At 40.7% G+C, this 26,315-nt stretch overlaps 1 protein-coding gene across 2 annotated transcripts in view; it reads right to left on the reverse strand.

The window, feature by feature from the left end:
- Window positions 1-26,315, reverse strand: part of PC (pyruvate carboxylase) — a 223,672-nt gene that overhangs the window by 170,147 nt on the left and 27,210 nt on the right. The window contains exons 2-4 of one of the 2 annotated variants that reach the window (XM_053449541.1): window positions 22,709-22,751; window positions 3,077-3,212; window positions 2,643-2,827 (exon numbers count right to left, since the gene is read on the reverse strand). In XM_053449541.1, the coding sequence (XP_053305516.1) occupies window positions 2,643-2,827; window positions 3,077-3,212 (321 nt within the window). In that variant the 5' untranslated portion in view covers window positions 22,709-22,751. Of the gene's footprint in view, window positions 1-2,642; window positions 2,828-3,076; window positions 3,213-9,944; window positions 10,038-22,708; window positions 22,752-26,315 lie in introns of those variants that run through there. The other variant, XM_053449542.1, reaches the window with a different exon arrangement.

Raw genomic sequence — 26,315 nt, forward strand, 5'->3', positions numbered from 1 at the left:
AGACATTATGTTCACTCAGGTATTTTTATCTATTTACTGCCAACAGATGCACCTCGGGGTGGACCATATAATAAAGAGGGGATGCAATAAGTACAGTAGCCATACATAATAAACAGGGTGCAATATATATATAGATTAGGACAGTGTACACATTTGCGATCTCAAAACTGTTGCAACAACTGGCTATTTGGCCTTGAAAAAGTTGGGAGCACAAGACAGCACTAGTGAGAAGGATTAAGGCGGGAAAAAGTGCCATTCTGCTTGGATATCGCATATTTTAGCAGTGCTTAAATAAAATAAATAAAAATAAAGGCAAGAGTAGTGCTGCGCCCTGTTAATAAAAAACACCTTGTTTAATTAAATGGAGTCCCGAGCCGCGCTCGCAGGGCTGGCCATTGATAAATGTGAGGTGAAAGAGAGCGGCAGCGTAATTACTCTGTGCTGCACAAAGAGCTGCAGCCATAACTCTAATTAAAAGATGGGAAAGGGAATTAATGGCCGGGACATGCTTCGGGTTTTACTATTGCCACTCTCCCTGAATGAAATCCATAACGGAATGGCGAGGGGCCTGGCACTCAGGGTGCAAAATGCAGTTAGTTTCCAATTAACGCAGGAGGGGCATCTCACATGTTTAGATCCACCGGATGCAAGTAACCTGTGTTCACCCAGTGTGCCAAAAAACACAATGCTCACTCCTTTATGTTAATGCTTACAATAGATTAGGAATAGAAACATGCATAGGTATACCCTCAGGGTGTGCACAAGCCTTGCCATTACTCCAATACTTTCAAGGAGATGCCAATCATCCGCTGCCCCACTACATACAACTTTTGCAGAAGGACCATAGAACTAGATATCGATATTCCCTTATGGATCCAGTCTGAATCCAAACACACAAACGAGTATGCTGAATACGGTCCAGAAGTCCTCAGAAAGTTTCGGGGGGGGGGATTATTATTTTAACGGTTATATGCAGCCTCGCGCCCCCCCTCTATTCTGCCATACTGCATTAAGAAACTGACTCCGGTACAACGCTTATTGTTTTGATTTAAGCTCATTAACAGAATTTACAATCACTAATGTTTTGAAGAAACTTCCATATTAAATATATTTATAGGAGGCATTGGGCTGGGTTTTAATACCGTACATTTCTACTGGGACATTTTGACCTTACTGGGTCTCAGTGGGAGAATAGTTTCTAGCTCCTGTACTCAACACAATGCGCAGTTAAGAGAAAACGCTGAAAATGTATATCAAAAAATAAGATGCTTATGAATTCAAACTGTGTGTTCCGAGAGCTAGTTCAAAACTAGTTTTCCCACATAATCATGCCAGATACAATATATTTATTGCCCCTGGGGACGCCACGTTTTGACATGTAAATGAGCGGCACTATATGCTATAAGGAGTCATTCCAGCTTCAAACGGCGGCAGAAACCCAATTCATAATGATGAGTCCCAGCAGGATAAAACAGCTGTTTGTGAGTAGGTTTTCAAGCCCTGCACTGACACCCAAGCAATGCTTCAAAAGCCATTTTACAAAAGTGTATATTCTAAAGGATGCATAATAAGTGGGTAACGGCAAAGAGGTGACACATTGACTGCTCGTCGTCACTACTCATTGTCGATCAGTTGCCGCGCGATCACAGTGTGCTCCTGATTATGCGCAGAACTTGTTTGGGACACGTCTACGTTCTAATGTGGCGTTGTTTCTTATTCAGTGTACACCCACCCGAGAATCAGATCGTTAGATACAGTATATCTGGATAATCACGCATACTGTTTATGCATTTCCAGCAACAAGTGGATGAACTATTCCCACTGAATATACACTAAAAATTCAGCGCAAAGCCTGGAATGTCAGGTAGAAATATTAAATTACTCATAAATTAGCATTAGAAAACGTGTATTTACCATCTGCGAGACTAAATTAACACATTTTTGTTTTAGTGTGAAGAAATAATGCGAAGCATACACCAGTACCCAACGAGAAGCAGTGCTTGGAGTTATAGTTCCCGTTAGCGCTAACTAAATACGGTTTATTAAAGATCCGTGCCCTGATTAACACCTCACTTAACATTTATACATATATTGCTTCCTTTTTATTAGCGTTATAGATTCACATTGTGTTTGCATCTCTATCTTGAGGGAACGAGGAAAGATTTGGAGGGTCCAAGGAAGACAGGTCTGTAGGACCAAGGGGACCATTACTAGCATCTCTCTATCGGTATGCTTAGGACTTTACAACTCATTAAGTCTGTATAAATGCAGTGCAGTATCTAAATATATACAAATTACCATAAGAGGTAATCTGGTCTGTACTGGGGGGGGTATTTGGCTGTATTTCCTCCCCCCGGCTGAGAGGTGCCAGCCCTCCCCAGAAACAAATATGTATTATTGAGAATTGGCAGGTAATATAGGAAAGTAAATGGCATTGGGAAGAATAATGGCAAGCGCAGGAAAATAAATGAAGCTAATAAAAAAGGAGATGGAATCAGCTGGTAATCTTTCCTAGAACAGCATATTAAATTTACCTCCTAACTGCATTACAAGGTCAGAAAACTACTGTTATTTTCCAACAGCGTTAAACCTACAGACAAGAAAATGATCTGAGCCAAGATTTCTTCTAGAACACGTCTTACCTTCGCAACCTTGATGATGTCTGGAATATGAAGGTAAGCCTGGACCGGCGGCAGTCCCTTCCCAATAATGTAGGCTTCATCTGCCTTCTGTCTATGTATCTGACCAGTGTCTTGCTCGGAATAGACAGCCACCGTCCTTATTCCCAGTTCTGTGCATGCTCTAAACACTCTGGTGGCAATTTCACCTGCGTAATTCAGTAAAGAGATATGTTATTTACCAAGTCATCAAGTAGTAACACACTTAAACCAAATTATATGAGAGCAGAGTGTTAAACGAAGGAAATTACTTTGAGGAAGGATCCATGTAACAAATCTATATGTAGGAATTAAACGTTCACAATGGAGAAATATGTCAACACTTCATGTAGGTTAGAAAGTCAATTACCTCTACAATGATTTATTGAGCCAATTAGCTAACCTTGCGAAGGCCTTACCTCTATTGGCCACCAGAACCTTCTTGATGGGCTTGTATTCTACACGCTGGGTGCTCTGGAAGGCTGCATTCAGTACAGAGACACGCTTTACACCTAGGAAGGTCAAGCCTCCTTTCACAAAGCGAAGTTGCAACATCTGCGCATGAAACAAAAACATAAGTGAGCGACAAGTGGCATAAGAGATAGAGTAAACAAGTGTGCATCAAAGCAAACCGACATGAGAATGGTTCCTTTGCAAAGGCAACAGGACAGCACCACCATAAATCAGCACAGGACATTAACATGAGACATGCAATTCATGATAAGGGATGGCTTACCTTTGGCCATTAAATATATAGGAAGACATATTGCTGGGTCAGTTCACTCCTACTTTATTAGTTTTACATTAAACTTCCACCACTAAGTCAATATGTGATATTTAGCCAAGATGCCCCCTTGCCAAACTTCACATGCTTTCACAAAGTCAGATGGTTGTGGTATGAAGGTCATAGACACACTCTTACGTTCCACGTGGCAATGTGACGTAGGGACTTTCTAAGGTTTATCTACCAATACAAGAGCTAGGTGTTTAGATTTCACAGCACTGTGGAATACGACTGTATATAAAATCAATAGTAACATTACTTTTAGTGCAAAACAAGTGCAAAAATATTGAAGCTAGACTTTCCATTAAACCACAACCAATTCAGACATTAGGATACAAATACCCAAAGGAGGACACGTTTGGTTTAAAGGGTATGGACTTTTTGGTAAAGCCACATGTCTAACACATTGCTAACCTACAGAAAATACACATGAAAACTCAAACATTGTGAGCTCCTAGAATAATACATAAGAGAAGTAGAGTGGGACAGCAGAAGCTGGGACATTTGAGAGGGTTACATTGCTCACACATTTTTAATGGAAAAAAGCTCACTGGTGCTGGTCCTCTATATGGCAAAGTGAAGATGGACGCCAGCGACTTGCCAAATGTGTTAACCAAGTGACTATTACTGTTCTCCATGACTGTACGATGATTTGTAGTTGAAGATATGCTTGAATTGAAGTGACTCCATAAAGTGCATCAACCATAACGTGCTGGTTGGCAGTCTTATACATCACAGCAGTACAGAATAGGAGAAAAATCAATTCCAGACTAGGTGACCCTGAGAATCTTCCCGTTCACCCTGAAATTAAGGCAAAAATCCTGAAACAAGGTCAAACCCTGAGGGTTCCCAGGTATGCCCATAGGCCATTGACAGAAGGGATACCACTGCCTAATTGGAAATAAACAGGTTTTATTTCTTTGCAGAAAAAAAAAAAATATAATAAGTTTCCACTAGGTGATATAAAAAGAGCCCTAGATTAGATCAATAAATTCTCTAATGACGGTGTTATGATTAGTTTACAAGCAATAGACATTTTGCAAAGGAAACTAACCTCAAATGATTCTACAGGGTTCGAGTCCCCTTGCGTGTCACTAGCCCATAGTTACGGAGGAAATTAATAAAGTCATTACGAATGCCATTGTGGAACAGACTTGTGCACTAAATGCCCTAATGAGGAATTTGCTTGATAATTGTAGTTCCATACTGCAGATCTAACAAACACGACTAGCTAAAGTTCATTTAAACCCTGCCAGTGTTACAAAAATCAATCGGTTATCCCCCAGGTAATTATTCAGCTTGTGCGTTATCTTAATAATGCCGATTAGGATAAGACATGCCAAGTACTGATTAGGAGCAGATTTGACAGAGCACGATGTCGATTTTGCCGAGGAGAAATCCTGCTGAAGGTGGGCAATCCCGTATCTCAGGATCAATAACCTTTATAGGTTTTAACCAATGCTAGCCTGAAAAACATTTATACTCATGCATCCCTGCCTTTACAAATTCGAAGTTCTTACATCCACTACCATAACGCTGCCCACGACGCCGATCAAATATTCTGAATCTCATGAGGTAGTACAAGAGCGACCGCGAGGATTAGCATCAACATACCATTGCTTCATTTTAGAAATGTATGGAGATCTTTGGTTGGTTTAAGGGGCTGGTTTCAGAAAGGATATGCGGCCTGTTAAAATATGGACCCAGTAATCACCTATACCCGATCACATACCCTGTAGCACTACTACAGGGGAGGTCAATATCCGGTTTCCGCTACTCCTCTTGATTTTGCTGGATGGTGGAGAATGAGAAATAAAAGTTTTAAAAAAGTGCATGCGCCAAATTATAAACCGTAAAACTGATTTGAGTCCATCCAAAAATACATTCTACTTCAATGTATGGCTGGATTATACTTGCATAGTGACCGTGATTCTTCCCGTTTGTGAGCTATTATAAGCATACTAAATTTAATAGACACAAGGATTTAATCCATTTACACCTTCTTGATGATGTCACATATACTATTTATTCTAATATTTAATGTAGTTTTCCTATATATAAAAACAGAACTTCATAATGGTTTTAATGTGTTTAACGAATAGGTAGCATGACTTTTTAGGAGGTAGGCAGCTACAAATCCAAACCATCTACAGATTCAACCAGAAACACAAAAAATATGAAAGACAGGAGTGGGACACAATCAGCGCTTTCCTGCTCTTCATTGACAGAACGTGCCTAATCTACGAGCAAACTTACCAAGCTCTTACCCCCATAACTGATACATGCCAGTTTCCCACGTGATCCTTGAGATACACAATGCAATGAGCTACGTGCATAAACATCTACAGCAGATTGTTTTTTTCAGCCCTAAGATACAGATCAAGAATTGGTAAATTCTTTTTAAATTTCAAGAAACACCTCACAATAAATCCGCTCAAAGTTCAGGTTGCACAACTAAGATCTGCAAACGACAGATAAGCCTTTGAATACATCTTTCCTGGAACACTAGGAATTCAGGTGCAAAATAATTAAGCAACATGTGAAGGGTATACGCTTACATTTGTTATATTGAGTCCAATGCATTCCACTTCATGCAAACTAGCGTCTGGGTATGCAACTTCTCACTCATTTTCCTCCTCCTCCGGCTGTCTTCACTGAAAGCAGGATGTTCAGGCAAGAAGTCTACTTAAAGGGACACTCCGGCCATCAGATGCGCTTTAGTGCGTATAAGATAGCCATATAGTGGCAAAAGGGACACCAGAGAATTTTAAGGGGACAGTATAGCGATGAAGTGCAGAAATCATTAAATGCCCAAAAGGTTTCCCCAAGAATAATCTTTTTAAATAAGATTTTTGGCTCATTCATAAGTTAAGACTCTCAGCGGTATCTGTGGGGAAGGGTTGTTGTGCAGATGAAAAAGTCCAATGAAATTATTTGAATGTTTACTTGCAGAGGGTATTGGCCTACTTGGAAAAATGACAGAACACATTCCTACATCTCCAGTCAAATAGGTAATGTGTGCGTAAGCAGTCGGGCCCTCTTCCGTAGGACTTTGCCCTGTCTGCCCTTTTGACTAGTTGGCCGTGATAAACTTCCCACCTCATCCTCTATGTTGAAGCTGCACTTTCAGAGTTGAGCAATGGCAGACTTTCAAACAAAAACAGGTGGCTACTATGTAAACTGGAGCAAAGTTCAAGCCAAACTGGAAACACAAAGAAGGACATTGGATCTTGTTTAACGGTGATCAAAAACAGCCATAAAACAAAGTCAGGATTACAAATCGCTTTTCAAAAGGCCATGAATTACGCAGGTAAAGCCTTAACAGAAGGGATTAAACTACCCCCACTGAAATTACCGATAGTCCACATGGTCAAGTTATGGTCACGATTTTCAAATCAAACCATTCACATAAACACTAGAACCGCTGTCCCATCACATCCTGCTCTGGCTGGAGATGCAACAATTCTGATCAACAGTGGCCAACAGGTAACTCAACAGCAACTACACAGTCTAGTCCATGTTCTAGCACAATACGGCGGCACTGATTTAGGTAGGTGGATGCCACACTTAAGAACCTAATGGGTTGCAGCTGCACCATCAGCAATGTCAAGAGATAAAATATGTCTATATTTACAAAATTTACTAAGAACGTCAGCCGACATCAGTTTCCAGAATAAGATTAAACATTGCTAATGAGGAGAGTAGCTATCTCACTGCTAGAAAATTCACTGGGGATAGACCTTGTTTTAACCTACACTTATCAAGTTGTGGGCAAACTGAGACAGGAGTACCTTGGTACAGGAGGCGAAAGATAAATGCATCATATATTTCCTTGCAAAATTGCTTTTTTTATTATCACAAGCCACACATTTGTCTTGCCATCACTACCATTTATGCTTGCCGTACTTTCCCTGTTTTTAATCAGAGAAAAATAAATTGTGAGAAGGAAACAATGCTAAAAGAAATAAAAGACTAATAGAGTAGAGAATGGTTTTAAAACCACTTTTAAAAGGGACAGTATACATATCTATATCTCAAAACTTCCGCTACAAGACGGACAGTTTATCATGTTCACTTTATGACTACCTATTAGCACAGAGAAGTACGCTAGAATATTTGTTTACAATTCAAACTCCAATGAAACCATTATGAATCGTTAACCATATGGAGGTCTTCATCATATCAAACTGCTCCATAACTCCATGGTGGTGTGCACATTTACAAAGTCAGGGATGGCTATGTCCATAGAGCTCTACATAAATAATGAGCCGTAGCTACCTTACTTGCATTTGTGTATTTCTCAGTTTATTGTATAGTTCCTACTCGTCATACGTACCTTCGGAGCACCAATTCTTTCCAAACCATCCCTTGGCAAACTCCATTGAATGTAAACGTTTGCATCTGGGCAACGGCTCATTTATAGATAACTGCCCCTTTTATAGGTGACATGCGAATGATGGCCTCTTGCTCAGATTATAGTGTTCTTTGGATTGTAGTTTAACACTTCAAATGAACGTATAAATTCACATGCATTATTAAAACATGCCCACCATTACTATGCTATTTAGGAGCCGGCACCCGCTTAACTCCTGCGCATCAAGCTGCGTCACAATCTGTCAGATCAGATCAGGCTACAACGGCCTTTTCATTTTAGGATGCAGGGGGAAGAAAATTAAAAGTGACTACATGACCGTCCACCTGCTTGGAATTATTTGATGTCCCTTTAAGTCTTTCTGCCCATGCCCGGTCCATAAAAATCTCACCAGGGGGCACCAGAGAACTATGTCAAGGAACGTAAACTTGTGATTAAAAAGCTTTGCTACAAGTAACGCACACTATGCTAGTGTATTCAACAAATGTATGAATGCAAACTGGCAGACTCATCTTGTTTATTGAACTACCGGCAGCCTCCTCTATAGGGCAGGACAAAGGGAAGGGATGAGGCATTCCTACGACACGACTCTTCCCACACGAGTGAAGTCACATGTGATACCAAAACACTGCCAGGAGCCTGCGAGGCGTAGCATGGCATCACACGTGCTTGATCGTGCCAGCGTGGGACATTTTAAAGTTTGATTTAATGCAAATACCTCAGCGAGAGATTAGAGCTTCTACAGAAGTCATTAAAGGGACACTCCAAAGACAGGATTGGGTGCCGCTACTCTGCAGCTTCTCGCCAGAATAAGTATATCCTCAGCTGAATGCACCTCCTAGGAGCCAAAGAGCTAGATGGGCAAAGAGTAGCAGTTTTGCTGGGGATTCTGCTGAAGCCTTCTATGCATTCGCAAGGGGGTAAGAACTTCAAATTAAAGGGGGCACGGCAATCATATGCATTAAAGCACATATGGGGGCTAGAGTGGCCCTTTAAGGAGGATATTTTAATTATATTATTATATATGACATTTGGTCAAGAGAATGGTTGGCAGAGTGGCTGTTCCGACTTATCGATTTGGATCACACGCTGTGTTTGTGTGAGAGAGAAATATACATAGCAGTAGCTTGGAACACACAGGCAGAAGCTCAGAAACCTATTATATTGTTTTCTGTTTGGAGCATACGTTACTTACAATCACACACACCTGGATCCTTTGTGTGCAGTTTCTATGCAAAGATTTTGGTAAATGTCTGAATGGTGCACATAAAGAATGATGACACACAAACATGTTTGGGCAGCTTTATCTATGAGCATGACCTTAAGATGGAAATGTGCCAAATTTCTTTTAGGCTTCCGCCAGCTGAACGGTGGTATGATGGGGAAGAGAGACGGGCAATTAGTTAGCCCTCTGGCAGTATAGCCCGGCTCTCCTTGGTCAAAACTCACTAGAATCCCAATGACGGGCAGCCAACGATTAAATGGAAGGGTATCGTGAGATGACCGAGGCTGATGGGTGAATGCATAAGCACTCTCTGGCAGAGAGGCGAGGTGGATGAGGACTGCAAGTCCCATAACACTCAGCACTACAGCCTTACTTCACTGCAATGACAGGACAAAAAGATGCCCAACTCACTTTACAACTTGTACTTTCCGGAAGCAGACTTCACTATGCCCCCTCTCTCTTCCACTTGTGGGAAGATGATCAATCTTTTTCGCATCTATAAATTACAATGCTTAATGAAAACCGTTACAGGCACTAAAACATGCAGCCGACATAATGCAGCGTTTCTGTATTTCCTCGCATACAAAAACTACCTCTAAAACCAATTCAGCAGAAGCAATAGTTTAATAGTTGAGCATAATAGACGCGCAGCAGGGAAACTACTCGTTTCAAGCATTTACAATGGACACATTATATTCCATGCCGCAAAGCCTTTTCTTGGACAGGCACGGTGTTCCTATAAAGCTGGCAGAACTTCCCGAACTTGCTCTGTGCACAAAAGACCCAACTCAATTATTTAAATAAAAAAAATAAAAAGGAGAAACATTAGCACAGCTGTTATGAAAGTATTGGGTGCTGGGATAAGGCAATGATAGAGGTTTGCGAGGCAATGGTGCAAGCACTCACCGTGAGCTAGTCTGTCCGATGCCTATTCTGCGCAAGAAGCAGACGTGCTCAGGTCTGGTTTTATACACGTGGAGCTCAGACAACAAGTTCTACTACAAAGCAGATAAGAATCTGTACTTTGTGCCCCAGGGAAACAAACATATGGGCAGGGCTCTATCCAGCCCCTCGCTGGAGGTGGAGAGGCAGAGAAAGTGCTTTCCTCCTGGACAAGACACCGTTCCACGCATTCGGCAACACAAGTCCAGCAGCCCTGGCAAAAGCGTGACGGGTTACACGATATGGGACCCCCATGACTGCTATGCTGCTGTACGTTTAGCTAATTGATAATTCCCACAAGTATGTTTCATGGATACATTCTAGAGCGTGTTGGGCAGCACTTGCCAAAAGACCAGATTGCATGTAAGATTCTCTACTCAGCGGCTGAACGTAATACTACAGACAAGGAACAGAACCCGGCCAGAACTCATTTCTACCATAGATACACAATTGGCAGCCATAGCATTGAGCCATATTTATACATTAATTCTTGATTGAAAAGGTCTACATTGGGAGGATTCAGACACATTCCACTATAACACTACATACATTTATTGGGTCGCGGGAGATTTGATAACTTGTTATTGCAAGTTATGTTAGAGAAAACAAGCAGATGTTATTCTATTCTTAAAGAGAGAAAATAAGTAACTTTGTAGAACACTTTAGCCATCATATGTACTTTAATGCAAATAGCCGAGTGCCCCCCCCCTCAAATACTCCAGCACTGGCTTGGCCATCATCTAATTACACCTGCGCAGAGAGTGCTTCTATTAATTTCAATAGAAAATATTTCCTGTCAATGATTGGCTGCTGCAGTCAGTGATTCAGAACCTTTGAAAAAGGTGAATTAAATAGATGCATATTGTACGTTCTCTAAAACGCATTATTCTGGAGGCTGCCTGTGACACCGGAGTGGCTCTAAAGCAAAAATCAGTGTTTTGCCATGACAGCATATCCCCAAAGCATCCCGGTTTTATCCGGGACAGTGCCAATTAGCTGCCGCACTGTGCTGCTTTTGTGGGTTGTGGGGGTCACAGGCCAGTTGGGGGGATACTCCGATCTCCCCTGAACAGCCCAGGAAGCTGTAAGATTAAATCGAGGTCTGTACCCAGGTAAGGCATGTGAGCCACTTGTACACCAGAAATGTTGAGACAGGCTACCATATGGTAAACACTAGGATGATATTTCTATCATACATTCTTATAGTTTTAATGATATTTCTATACAAAGCGAGCAGTTCGTCTGGAGAAGGCTGAGAGCAGGGGGGGGGGAATCAGGGCTGTTATGATTGAAAGATCTTGGGCAACCTGGCGTTTTTTGTTTTTTTTTTACATTTTAATGAAAGTGTTCTTTTTAAAAAACAAAAAAACACTTTTATGCTGCAAAGCAAGAAGACGGACGTCACAGCAGAACGATAGGTAATGTAACAAACATGGTAAAAGGTCAAACAGATTACTCAGGACTGCAGCACAGGATTTGTTTTCAAAGCGAGCAGAATCAACATGTTAAAAACCTATTAACCAGGGCTCAGTGTTCCATTATACTCATCCAGCCTACAATAGAACTACAAATGGTCTAAGGGTAACCGGCCATATGGGGCATTCAAGAAGCCTTATGGGCACTCAGCATGACCCTAACCCAATGCATGGCAGTCCTCAAGTACCTCCCCCCCAAAAAAAAGCTCCTTAATAAGCTTACTGGGCTTCTAATTTACTGTACTGACTTAAAAGTAGATTATACACATGTGTGCATGTCATCTCAACTACAAAACGTATTTCCCGTAGTAGGAGTTACAGAAATGTAGGTTCAGCTGGGCCATGTCAGATAATTTGTCGAGTCCTGCATTGTACAGACAGTGCAGGTATTATACCTCAATATTATAAAGACTGCAACCGAGAGACCAGACTCTTATCATCTTGGTGTGTAATTCCAACAGGAACCACTTATGCCAATAAAATATTGAGCATGGATTTTTTTTATTAAAAAAAAAATGGCAATTTTACATTCAGTCAGTGTCATTAATGGACTGTGGGAGGGAAAGTCAGGCTCATCGAGCACCAGCGAGAAAGAGAAGCCAGATTTTGCAGTATTGAAGACCGTACAGAAATATACTAGAATATCCAGCCTTTCTATGGTTGTTTTCCCCCCACGTTTGGGGCAATACACAATTTTTTCAAAATCCACCACCACACTCTGGGTGTCCCTGAAGGACGTGCACACAGATCACTGAACAGATGGATGGGAGTCTTGTGCTTGCATGTACATGTCTCACAGTGCATTACATCCAGGGTTATGTCTGACAAGCATTCATACCACCGGTTACCGAATGGATAGACAAGGGGGAAAGGCACAGGGGTATTTGTTCCCAATGCTTATGTCCACACACACTTACTAGGAACTGCTGCCCGACTGACATCAGGAGCCACAAAGCAGACAAGCAACGGAGTTTCTCTTAAAGTATTTTTGGCTCCTCCTTTCTCTTTATCTGTCTTTTCTCCCTACCTCTCACTTTTATCTCTCTCCCTTGTCTTTAATCCCTCCTTTCTCATTATCTCTCCTTTTTTTGTATGTAATCACAAAGGGGTTAAAAGTACATGTTTGACAATTAAAATTTAGGAAAGTCTTAATTATTGGGCTGGAAGGTTACCGAGCAGGATAAAAGCAACCAAAGGAAGCATGACGCTCTGGGAACAGTAATATACCGGTACACATATTGTGCTTAACTACAAATCCCATTATCTCGAGCCAGCAACCAACTGACCCACCTATTGGTTACCCTTGATTTAGATCTGAGGGAGACCGCATAGGAACAAACATGATGTTGAATGATATCTTGACGTTCTGTTCAAGGTCTAATGTATACTTCATGGTCAAGATACTGTACAGTAATTTGTGGCAACACCCTTTTGCGTTGGGAATATTACAGTCGATGAGTTTCCACACACATGCCTCTGGGCTTAGGACTTGGGTGGAACTTTAAAACCAGTTTAATACCTTATGATATGCAGGGGGGGGATAAATAACACGCTACAAGTAATGGAAACTGGTCATCTGGCACGCAGGGCAAACAGCTGGTCATCCGCCAGCTAAAGAATCTACACACTTGTGCGATTTGCTGCTCCGGCAGCGGCTGGATCTGCCATGCTACGCGGGCATAAAAACATAGCAGCCATCTGCGGCACTTACATCATCAGGCCCACGGCCACCCAGTCATTGCCAGTCCAGCCCTGGCTCCTACCAAGTACACATTTATGCTTGGTGATTCTGTTTACGGTTGAAGTTCCTACTTTTAAGGAGTTGGGAAAAAAATATAATCAAACCTTCTAACTACAAACTTAATGTTTGAACTAATCCAGAATATAATAGACCCCTCTAAAGCCATTAACCCCGCCCCCCCAAATAAAAAAAAGTTACACAAAATGGGTGGGGTGAATTCTTTTATAAGCTCTTTAGAATAATTTCCGGCTCAGATACAATTTACCTGAGAATTCACAAACACACCCTAAAGGTTTTCCAAAAAGCTTTTAGTGGCAAGTCGCAATACAGTCCTTTACAAGTCCTTTAATTTGCAGCGTAAAGCAGCCTTTTCCAAGCAGCAGTTGCTGGATATACCATGTTAAGACATTGAACACAGAGGTCAACGCATTTAATATACAGGACACACGAGGAACCTCATAAAAGAGAAACACTCCTGGTATATGCAATGATATATATATCTATATCTATATCTCTATATATCTATATCTATCTATATCTCTATCTATTAGTGCCATCCTATTCCGCAGTGCTGTACAATGGGTAAACAGGAGAGTAGTAGTGCAGAATATAATTTGACTTAGATAGGGCATTACTGTGCAAGTCCGCAGGCATCCTTAAAGTGGGTCGAGAGGTTTTTTGAGACCGAAGGCTGATGGGCCGGGGGCAGCCCCTTTTTGCTGGGTATGCACCGACTTATATCTTAAATACAAAATAAACATTTTATAGAGCTGTAGTCTGTAGAACACCGATGCGGAGTAACACAGAAAGGCCAAAGGACTAAGAAACCTATTTTGTGAAGGCGAAAAAAGCTTTCCGTTCCCCCGGGGCAGCATTACTCAGTAGCTTACTTCACAGACCACAACTGTGTCATGGTTCAAAGACATGCCTGCCTAAATTGAGGTGTATTACATTACAACCGCTATACTCTGCTGATCCAGATATGTTCCAAGCTCTTCCAATGTCAGAGGTGCAAGTGTACTGCTTTGCCATGTGTCATACCTTTCTGGCAATTAAATGGTTAAAGGATTGGTTGACCAAAATTATGGGGGCGGGGGGGGGTATTCACCCACCCAGGCATTTACAGGAGAGCAAGGTATTTTAATTATTCCTGGCTTTGCTATGGTTGATGGAGCAGCAAACACTGTTCGTGTGGCATTTAACTTAACACCGTCACAGTGGATCATCTGCTCCCTGCTGTACCATGTATGTTCACGCAGGTTCACAATGCTCTCTCCCCAGCAGCTATCAACCTAAACAGAACAAGTACTGATATAATTAAAGTCACAACATCAAGGGACACTCCAACAGGACGCTTTAATGTCCCCAACAAGCTTTACAATTGTGACATGCATATGTGATTTGTGATGTTTTTTTATATTTGTTTGCTAAAATAAACCTGTATCAACATTTTCAAGCTTTCCAAACGTCTAGAGGAGCATGTTCAACATTTGCACTCTTGTAGCCTTTTCCATGCAGAAGACGCGTTCAGCCAACTCATGTCCTTGCACAAGATGTAGCCAACATTAGTTAGCAGTCAAGGCTGCAAGCAGATGTCTATTCAGGCACCCATGAATGGAAAGAGCCCCCATGAATTAAATGGAAGAGTTTTCCAGACACTTATTTGTTGCTTCAAGTAGCCAATCTATGTAAAGAACTGTTGGACCATGGAGGAGGTGGGTAGCGTCAGCCTGTACCTTAAATACATTCACATCATTTTCACAGAGTACTTGTGTCATGAAACAAGACTCAAGTCAAACCATCCAAGGATGCCTCCGGTTACAGGCCCTGGGGTAAGCCGTCCACAGGATATCTTGCAGAATACAAAATTTGGAAGTCAATTGTAAAGCCATAGGTACGCATATTTTGATTGCTATAGATGTCTTAAGGATTAATAAGATATAATCCTGAAATGTAATAAGTGTGCTGCACATTTCTACATACAAGTTTTCCTTTACTCCCTATGCAAACGCACAGGTGCCTGGACAACAAGTATGTTAACGGAAGGAACACATCTCTTGTACACCATGCACAAGATATTCTTTATTATTTTGAATGTATTTCTATAATCTGTTAGATCAGTTTAGGGTTTCATTAAATATCAGAGTCAAGTGAGGAATCAAGGAATTTTGCTTCCAAGATACTACTTGCCTCAACCCGATTTTTGTTTTTGAGCAATCACCCGACCTCTCCAGAACTTGCCTTTAGAAACATGTCAAATGTCAGTTCACCTATTGATCTGTGCCCCCCCCCTTCAAACATGAACAGGACAAACAACGTTAATTCTACAACGCTGGAAACCGGCTGTACTGGACACAAAGCTTAGCAAGAATAACCTGTGGAACCGCAGGTCACATACCATCAGCGGTATCGACGTGACAGGGCTCTCGGACAGCAAGAAGGGCATGGCACGCAGAGACAGCGTTGCAAACAGTTTTTGGAACTTTATCAAACAAGTCCTCTGAGCCATAGGCAACAGAGTCAAGTTAAAAAAAAAAAAAACTAATGGGCGTAAGGAATTAAGGGGGAGAAACAAATGCACAAAACATACCATGTAACAATGCAATTGCTTGAGGGGAGAGACAATTGTTACTGCTGAGCACATTGCCAGTCAGGGATTTCCAGCAGGGAACCGCAAGACACAGGCTTTCCCGGTGCTAGTTACAGTTTAACCATTTTCAATCAATCGCTCCTGTTCAATAAATGGGATAAAGGTGCTAAAAACAACAAAAAACATGATGAATAAAGCAAACAGCAGCAGTGTTTTTGCAAAGGCTAATGGGGAAAACGCAGTAGCACATTTGCCAATATTTCAGAAGAAACCAGAAGACTATATCTTAGTCTCAATCTCACCTCATACTCCAGGTTTTATTGCTTAATGCGAGTCAACAGGTTAAATAAACAAGCTTCATGCCCAGAAAGCATGAATTCCCTGCGATGTTAAATATGTAGTTATATCTCCCAAATGGTACCATTACTGTAAACCTTATGACTTCTGGCCCAACGTGGTAAACAAGTCGTTAAATGCTACAATGAGATCTCTGAAAGCAGAGTTTAACATGTGCGTGCGGATATGTATGTGTGTGTGCTTTCAGGCTAGGTTATAAATCTTTGCGAGAGGGCGCATGTACTATACAAAGTGCTAAGTGAAAGACTAGCACAATTAATGAACCTGTTTTAATTATTAAACGAGAGAGTCACCAGAATTTCTGGAGGCAGAGTGGCATAAAGGGGGTTAAAAGGCATTTCTGGTGGCAGAGTGTCATAGGGGGGTATAAGGCATATCAGGGAGTAGCAGATGTGCATAACTGGGGGGGCAGGTTGGCAAATAAAAGGAAACAAAAGACAAAGTAAAACTTTTTTTCCTATAGGGTCATCTTATACTCAGGCTTTTTTCCCCCCTAAATTAATATTTAGATTGGGGGGGTTATCTTATAAGCGAGCAAATACGGTATATGCTGAAGATTCCATCCTGTGGCAGCACTGATCAGAATCCCGAGCTCTCTCAGCCAGGAACACAAATATAATATTCAGGAGCTACGCAAACACCCACGAGAGGCAACAAGGCAGCACAGAATACTGGCCACTTGCCAGAAGGCTAGGTAGGAAAGATGAAAGATTTTAATAATGAAATATAGAACAGTGGGTGTGAGGGAACGTGTTAGATGAACGTAGCGCGAGATACCCACCTCCCGTGACACTGGAACGGGCTATAGGGTGTGCAGTTTAATAAAGATCTTGTCAAGAGTATTAAATAGGAAAATATGTTTACAGGGTACTTACAATTTGATAGAATTGAGTGCAAAGGGCTTCTTATATTTACAATGAAAACGCAGAGATCATTAACCTCCAGACTGACAAACATTGTAAATCTCAGGTGTAAAGTTTTTTTTACAAGCATTTTCATTTGATGTTAAAAACAGCTATTGTAAAATTATGTATTGGCAATGTACAATCATGTACATAACAGATTTATTGCACAAATGTTCATGTATAATAAATCTTTCACACATTTGCCACAGGAAAAGCTGGGCTGGAACATCAGCAAGTATTTTGTTCGAGAATAAAACTACCAGTCCCAGAGAAATGCTCTACATTCCATCCTCTAAATTTGCTTTAATGAGCGAGTTAATAGCATAGACTTAAAAAGAAAAAAACCAAACGTTCTTGGAACTGGATGGTGACATCACTGGAGTCTTTCCCCCATTTTATTACATATTTAACTCTCTTTTTTTTTTAAATGTTTAATATTTTATATTTACAGAGCTCCATTGCCCTTCATTGCGTATCTCAGTACCTGTGATCAGCATGCAGGGGGAGCTCAGAGGTCTTAGGCGGGCCTGGACAGAACCTCTTGGAACCTTTTTACCATTATTGGTTCTGGCCTTTCAACACTGTGGATGTGATCGCTCCGAAAAGCGATCACACACAGCAACTGTAAATTATGCTGATATTGCTGAATGCCTAGATATTGAATGCATTTCAGCAATACATTATCCCAATGATGCAACAGGCTTATAATCTGTCATTAACTGCATGTTCTTCTGTGACGTGCCTGGCACATGCTCATTAAGGGGTTAGGATAAGTGTCTTCTTTCCCTTAGTTACAAAGTACTTTAATATGCATTCTTCATTGATGTGGCTCCATGGGGCACCGGAGTGTTCCCCTAATGTGAGTGAGTAGTTAGAGATGCTGAAAGAACAGTAGGAAAACTTGGTGAACTGCAACACTCAAACCTCAGCCCAGCAAAGACCAGGGATCATGAGAGCCAGATGCCTATCCTTTAGTTTATGTGCTTGAATTTAATATCAGTACTTATTTTTATAAGTAAATACACAAAATAGGCCAATTAGAGCAAATTAAAATAGTCAAAGCATGACATGATGAGGGAATTAACAAAGATGTCCTACTATAAGGCTTTAAAAATACCCTAAAATAAACTACAGCTAATGACTTTGCAAATTCTTACTAAGCCACACTGACCCCGTTATAACTGGGAAATGATTTGACATACCTATAAATGAGATATGACTATCTGTGCTAGTAATTAGCTACAAAACAAATAGACACTCCATAAATTAAATACTTATATATGCCATTGAGTCTACAATGATACCCTGATGTATATTTCATTACTTTGATTTTTTATCCTGTGTATATATGTCTGGCACATTTTCCCCTGTGGGAAGCCAAGCCAATCATCATCATAGTGTTGCTATAATCAAACATTTAGGTGGCAATCTTATAGACAGCTTTCACTTTATCAGGGTAGCCTATACTATTTTTTGTCAGGACAACTTAAGCTAATCATAACTAACTAGTTTAGGGTAAACGTTGCATTGCCTTTTTGTATTTTTACGAATGAATGAACGAATGAACGAATGAATGTCCCTCGTTTGCCTGTAAATTCCAAACGAAACAGTACAATTAGCAGAAACTACATTTCCTCAAAAGCTCCCATTCCCCTCCCAGTAAATGAAACGTGGTTGTACACACACACACACACACACACACACATATATATTATATATCATACATAGCACACAGTCCGTGTAAGATCTAGTTTAAAGAACACATAAGTGTTAAATTTCAGGACAGTGGCTCCACACTGTACATTGATGTTATACACATAGTATTAATATCTTTTGGAATTAATGGAACACCCTGCCATATAACAAGTCTGTTCTGATCCAACCCTTAAACCCGCTACAAATACCCATCCTCAGCTGTGACTAGAGAGTTAAGGGCATTTGAAACCTAGCATTTCTGGGATTTGTAAAGTGGAGTCGGGATAACCCGAGGGGTGTTCCGAGCAGGCCGTGCATACATTGAATAGGAAACAGGCATGCAGAGGTGGGTCTGACTCAAACTATGTGAAAGTCGGCAGCTGACCTCTGTAGACCAAAGTCAAGGTCACTCCACGCAGTCAGGGAGCAGAATCAGCCGCTCGAGATCTTATATTGTGAACGGTGGGAAGCTGGAGTCAAGAGCAGCAAACACTGACGGAGATAAGTACTTGTGATTAAGAAACCTAACAGCTCGGTTTACGGTGTGTATTTCTGCAGATAGGAAAAGCTCTCTCTCCCTTAAATGAAGTTCGCACTGCATGCAGAATACCCGACGTGCACGATTTTATCTGTATAGAAGATAATCGCTACAAATTAAACCAGCCAAAAATCACAATACAGTAATGGCGGCGGATTTATTATAGCTAGAAGAACACAGGAGATGGACCGTCTATAACAATGTCGTTTATAGAACCCATTGTTTAGGTCTGAGCGCCAGTACATTGGGGAGCTAAACATACAATTTATATTTAGTTAAAAATTGCTGCTTTTATTTCTAAAGAGAATGCACCGTTATGTTTAATGTTGTCCCCTGTATATATTTGCTGGACTTTTAACGGAAAATATTTTATGAAACCTCAGATCTTAAACGTCTATAAATTATACAAAGCAATTGGCGCCCAACAGCCCATCCATCAGACCTTGTGTAAAGATACATTAAAAAAATAAATATTGGTCAACAAAAAGCACATTTAAATAATTTAGTTATGTTTGTGTAATAAGCAATGACTTATTACAACTTCAACACTTATTTCAAGTGTAAGCATAAGAAATCTCATACATAAATTAAGCACAAATACGCTGACACCGCATGAAAGTATTCCTGAATATAAAAATACCATTTTCAGGGTGCCACAGAAACAGTGATATATGGTGCCGAGGGCTGGCACAGAGCATCGCCTGTTCATGCAGGGTCAGAAGATGCATGTGATGGCTACAGTGCAAGAGGGACAATAACTACAGAGGTCACAGATGTGATGTGCCCCCCCCCCCAGGAACCCCTTGTTACGGTCTCCTTATACCAATTCAAAATAGTTTAGAAAGGGCCCTTCTGACCTGGACCCGACGCGAGACAGGAGCGTATCGGGGTCACGTTAAGTCATGTGACGTGACCCCACGGTGAAACCGAGGCTGCCCACAGTGTGTGAGTAGCCGGAGAGAAAGCAGTGAGAGCTAAGCAGAGATGCATGTATGTGTGTTTATACTCGCGTGTGCATGTGAGCATGCGTGGTGGGGTGAGACCGAGTGTGTTCGAATGAATGTGTATGTGCGCCAGAAGGGGGAGGGGCAAGAAAGGCACAGAAGTTGTTTGGGGCAATGATGGCGCTGACCAGCTGTTGAAGTTGGGGGGCCTGGGGCAATTTTTCCACCAGGGCCCTGTGGTTTCTAGTTACACCCCTGCATCCATCACATCATCAGGTGCAAAATGCCAACGCTGAAGTTTAAAATTACATTCAAAATTAAAACTACAAACCACTACAAGATAGATTGTTAGTTCTGGATATGTTAAATATGCGAGTCATAAAAAGGGAAAGCTCTGAGATTCACTTAATCTTTATTGATAAAAAAAAAAAAAAAAAAAAAGGGAAACTAATGGCTAATACCGGTCCTCGTGGAAACCCGGACTTGTCATCTGCAGCTGCGGCTATTTGAGTGACCTGCTTCCAATCAAGGATCCCAGCCATAACATACTGGTAGCAAAAGGACTAACTGGCAAGTATCAGTTATTAGATGTGTAGCGTAATGAAGAGACAGTTCCAGACATTTTAAGACCCTGAGATTTTACCTCTTCACCCTCAGATTGAATTGAATAGTTAAAATGCCAGACATTAATTTATATAGTGGCACCATATTCCGCAGCACTTTACTATGGGTGAACATGACATCAAGTGTTGCATCACAACCATTTGGGCCAAAAACCTGTTTTAATGAGTTTACAGCATCTGTCATATTACACGTGTATACATTTTTTAAGCCCTTTAAAATTGCCTGCAGGTTAGTAGAGTATTTAATGTGCACACAGAATTCCAAGCCAACACGATTGTTTCCTCTCAATATCACTTTTTAAACAAGATAAGGTTCACATGACGCTCACGAGGCAGGTCCCACCTATGATAAGCAAGAGTAGTAAGAGCGGCGATATGGCGAGTTTAACAGCAAGGAACATTAGGATCCATTAGGACCTCTTCATTAAGCCATGTGCCCTGCTTCAGGCAAATATACAAAAAAACCATTGCTGTGACTGATCATGGGTAGGCAAGGTGGCAATACAAAAAAAAAAAAAAAAAAAAAAAAATGCAACCAACCAGGGACAACAGCATAGAGGGGGGCAGCTTTAGCAACAGTGCTGCAGCTTCTAACGCATGCACATCTTTTTTTGTTATGCACAATGTGTATTACTCACAGATTAACATGCATTATCCTTTAATGGGGGTGTCAGACATTAAATGGTGCTTTAAAAATCGTAACAAAAAAAAAAACTGGTTATCTTGGAGACCAATAAGATTTTTCTATTGTGCTAGTACTGCCATCTACAGGAGGGTAACACGGTGTACATGTTATTAGGAGGGAGCCTGAACATACCCCATAATGGTTAATCTAGATGCTTTGAATCTGCATGTGTGCAAAGTTCAGTTCCAGTTCTCAGCAGCTTATGCAGAGGTTGCTTCCCGATCTCGGCCCGTGCGTGCAGAAACCTGTACACAGACATGGAGCGAGCATACACAGGCTCCCAGTATACCTCCCATTTTCTCCCTGGGTTTGAAAACAAATCCAACGGTGCCCAGTCTACCCAACCTCTATTGCATTTCAAACAGACAAGGGTGCCTGGAAGCCTATGCTATGAGATTATATATATATAGATATGTAATATTTCAATACAATCATTTTCTGCAAGATTATATACATTTATGATTTTTTCCTTGTGTGGCAGATAAAGTCTCCAGTACCTAATTGAACACCAACTGTAATTTTCTGATCATTCTAGTACCTCTACTATCCACCTTTCTTTCTGCAAGCAACACATGGAATCACAAACATTGTTGTAAATGATCGACTAAAGCATTAGAAATACAAAAATGGGGCCAGAGCTGTAACTGGAAATTACAGCGCCCCCTGGTGCGAAAGTTGCACTAAGCAACATGTTCCACAGTGCCATCATTGCCTCCAAACAGCGTAGCAGTGCCATCATCGCCCCTTGACCCCCCTTCTAACAGACTGACACACATGTAAACACACACACACAATCTCACCACACACCTACTGGCCGATCCCACTTACCTCTTACACGTCTCCTGCAGTTCTCTCAAGCTGCTCACACACAGTTTGAGCAGCCTCTGTTTCACTGCAGGGTCACATGATGTAAAATCCTGTGCCGGTTCAAAATAGGTTAGAAATGGCCCTTTCAACCTGGCCCCAACCAGAAGGATCCTTTCAAAACAATTTTGAACAGGTACGAGGTGACTGGAACAAGTGGTCTCCCCAGGCCCTGGGGACCGCTGCGGCCCCTGCAGTTACGCCACTGAATGGGGCAATAAGATGATCACGTTTAGAAAGCCGAGTTTGAGGATGGACTGCTCATTCTCTAGTTCAAAGGGATACTTGTTTGATACAAAGTATGTACTTACCTTTTCGGTTCAGCTGATGTAATGAAAACACCAAAGTTCAAAGCTGAAAGAAAGGAAACAGTGTAACTATATATGAAATACAAACATTTCAACAGCAAAGTTATATTAACGTTAAATAAGATATCTAAACCAGACCTTTCAATAGCTGCTCCCTTATTTATGTCATAAGGCCATAAAGAACATCTAAAAAAAGCTCATAAGGCCCAACTATTTCTGGGGTCAATGTGCCATAATGGGCTTTATTCAGTAAAGGGAGAGTTGTGTTTCTGTATATATATATATATATATATATATATATATATATATATATATATATATATATATATATATATATATATATATATATATATATCATAATCTCCCTTCCACAGTGAGCTTTCAGGTTACTCTTTGATGTGAAAAGTGCATCTACCACTCGTGGAGAACAGCTTAATACAGACAGGTAAAAAAACGCTCTATAGTTCACTAATCCTTTCATTGCCAAGAGAGCAAACTGCTTTATATAAAGAATACCGCAGAAGCCAGCAGACTCTGCTGAAGCCTCAAGCAATGGAAGAATCACACACAGGTTTATGAAGGACAAGGCGGCAGTAAAAATCCGAAGAGTGAATATATATATATATAAAAATACCATAAAAATAAAGTTAAAAGGGATGTTAAAACAATATAACCATCACAGCATAGCCTTAAAACATTCTGTATTATGACATCTGTAATGATGTACATGCCATAATGAGGCAATCCTACCATTTTAGATCAAATTACCGAGATTTTTCAATTATGAAATTCTGCCTTCCTGCACAAAGATTCAGTCAATTTAGATTGGATTATTCATTTGCGAAGGTTTAAAAAACGGATGTTGATGTTAGTCTGAAAGTGGGGAAATTGATTAATAAAATGTAATGTATAAATGGGTGCCCTACTTCCACGGACGTGGTTTCCACTACAGCATTATTATTTCTTCTGCTCAGACACGATTATCCCATTTTAAAAAGATTACAGCTATTATTATAGTTAATGGACCTTCGCACTTTTAGTTAGCGCAGAAATCCCATCACATACTTAACGTGAGGGGGTATAAATTATCTAGCGGTCGCTCCCTATTATAAGGATACTGTCATATATGGCACCATCAATACGCATTTTAATTAGATACATTACTTCACAGGCAACTTTTCCCGAAGGCATCGTTTGTTCCCAACCACAAACTTCTCAATTACACTAGGTCTATCTTGATGTTCAAAACCACGCTTTATCCGCCGTTACTTTAAGTGGACGGACCAGTCCCCCAATTTGTGTTAACACATACTGGCTCCGATGAATCTTTCAATGTTTTTTTGCTATTCATGTCAGAAAATGAGATTTCGGTTACATCTTTATTCACGTTGCAGTAGAAAATGAGACTTGTCACATCTGATTTCACATCCTACACACATGGAGAAGCTATTGCAGAAGTCAATACGGATGTAGCACCCATTGAAGTCAAAATTTTAGCAACAAGTAATTAAACACGTTTTACATGGCATCGCAGAGTAATACTTTTTATGAGATTCAGTATAATCGCAATGCCAAGACGAGTCCATCAAACCACTTCTCTGCGTTAAAGGAGCCATCACAAAACCAACATGCATGTTTGATTCTGCTGGGATTTGGGGTGAATGTACTCTCTGCTTATAACCTCTAGGAAAGACTCCAAAAAGTATTGGTTTTTTTCAGCCCAATGTACATGAAATCACCAGAAAAAGTAAATTATACAGAAGAATATTAAAAAGGTATAAAAGATAATGTCTTAATAGATGCATCTCACGTCAGATTTGGCTCACCGGGTGGTTAGATGGGCCAGCTTCTCATCCAGATAAGAAAACTCTTAAACCAGGCGTTTCATATGCAAGACTGATATTGGGAGAGATCAAGGAGCTGGACCATATAAAATAAACTGTATGAATACTACTGAATATTTAGGCAGAATAAGGACATTGTATATAAACATTATGCCAAAGCAAACCAATAGGCACTCATTTGGAAAACATTACCTACAGATGTTGTGGATCTTAACAGCTACAAAAAGACGTAATTGGTACTCATGGTTTCTATTTTGCCAGGCGTTTAGTGGGTCAATTATAGTTATAATACCTGGGAACTCGTGTTTCTCGACTGGGAGAAGCGCTCCAGCTCACAGTTGGCCAGTTTTCCTTTGTGTGGGGCTAGCACCACATGCAACAGTCAGCGAGACTGGCCGCCAACGTCAGCAGGACCACCACCTGCATCCCAAAAAGGGAGGCCTAAGGGTAGCTGAAGCCTGGATGTTCCAATGTACGATTATAAAACTTTGTAAGACACAGATGAGATATGGGGTTATCCAACAGAAACGTGATGAGTCGGGGGGGCCCCATTAGTCACAGTAGTGATGTGGTAGGTAAGCTACCCCCCCCCCCGATAAGTGAAAGACCCTCTGAGTTCATAACATTTGCACGGCCCTGTATCTCCAAGGTTGGACGTTAGGACTACAAATCAAACCGTCTACTCTTTAAGGCACAACTTGGTAGCTCTAAACATACAATGAATTCTAAATTTACAAACAACTTTCCACATGTAAAACGTTAGGAGCCATTATCTCTTTAAATGTCTCTTCATCCACCAATTCACAAACTGATAAATAGATCCAAATTGTGACTTGCATAATAAGCCACTAAAAATCATATTTCCATTCTCATAACAAAAATGATTGCCCCGTTTTCTATCAAACCCGTAAGATTATATTTTAATACGTCGGTGCACTCGCAGGCAAATAAGAATAAACACATTTGGATATGGAAGAGAAAGTTATAGCCGTATAAAAAGCAAATTGTGGAATATAAAAACCGAACAGACTGTGGACTGGTGGAAAAAAAAAAAAAAAAAAAAGATAGATACAAATTGTGTAATTTAACTTTATAATGCTGCTCCAGGAAAACATTTGCGTAGAAACATAACAAAACCTTTATGTTTCCTGCAAAAAACTCCAAAAATCCGTGTTGTCGGCGTCTGACTATAAACGTCTCGGTTCCAAGATAGTTGAGCGTATAACAAGCTCATGATCGCCAAAATGAATATTTTAGTTGATGAAGTGGCCTACAGCAGCGCGTGTGATGCAATTCTAAACAAGTGAAAACGTTAAAAAATGCATGCGTGCAAATTTAATTAAAACATGTCTGTACAATAAAGGAATGAAGCCGCTTAAGCCGAGCTCGTATAAACTTTCCCACTGTGAAAAATTACATTTTTAAATGGCCGTTCCAAGTACATTATCTAAAAGAGTCCAATTTGAAAAGTTTGTCTCCAGGCCCTTTTCCAAGACAGCGTTGTCGATTAAAAACCTGCGCCATTTCAGAAGCTTTCAATGCTTTACGGCTAGAAAACCATGTGAGATAAATTGGCAATATCAAGTCACTGTAATTAATATTCACGAGCGCACCTTTAAAAACCTTTGTATCGGCCCAAGGCGAGCGGGGAATTCTGCAAGGAAAATGAGGTTTTAATGGGCATTATTTTAAAACAGTGCTATTTAAGAGTACGGCGTTAAAGCGTCGGCTCAGAGGATAAGGATGAGGATAACCGCTTGGAAATC

Source organism: Spea bombifrons, chromosome 10 (genome assembly GCF_027358695.1).
Source record: "Spea bombifrons isolate aSpeBom1 chromosome 10, aSpeBom1.2.pri, whole genome shotgun sequence".
In the NCBI taxonomy this organism is placed as follows: Eukaryota; Metazoa; Chordata; class Amphibia; order Anura; family Pelobatidae; genus Spea; species Spea bombifrons.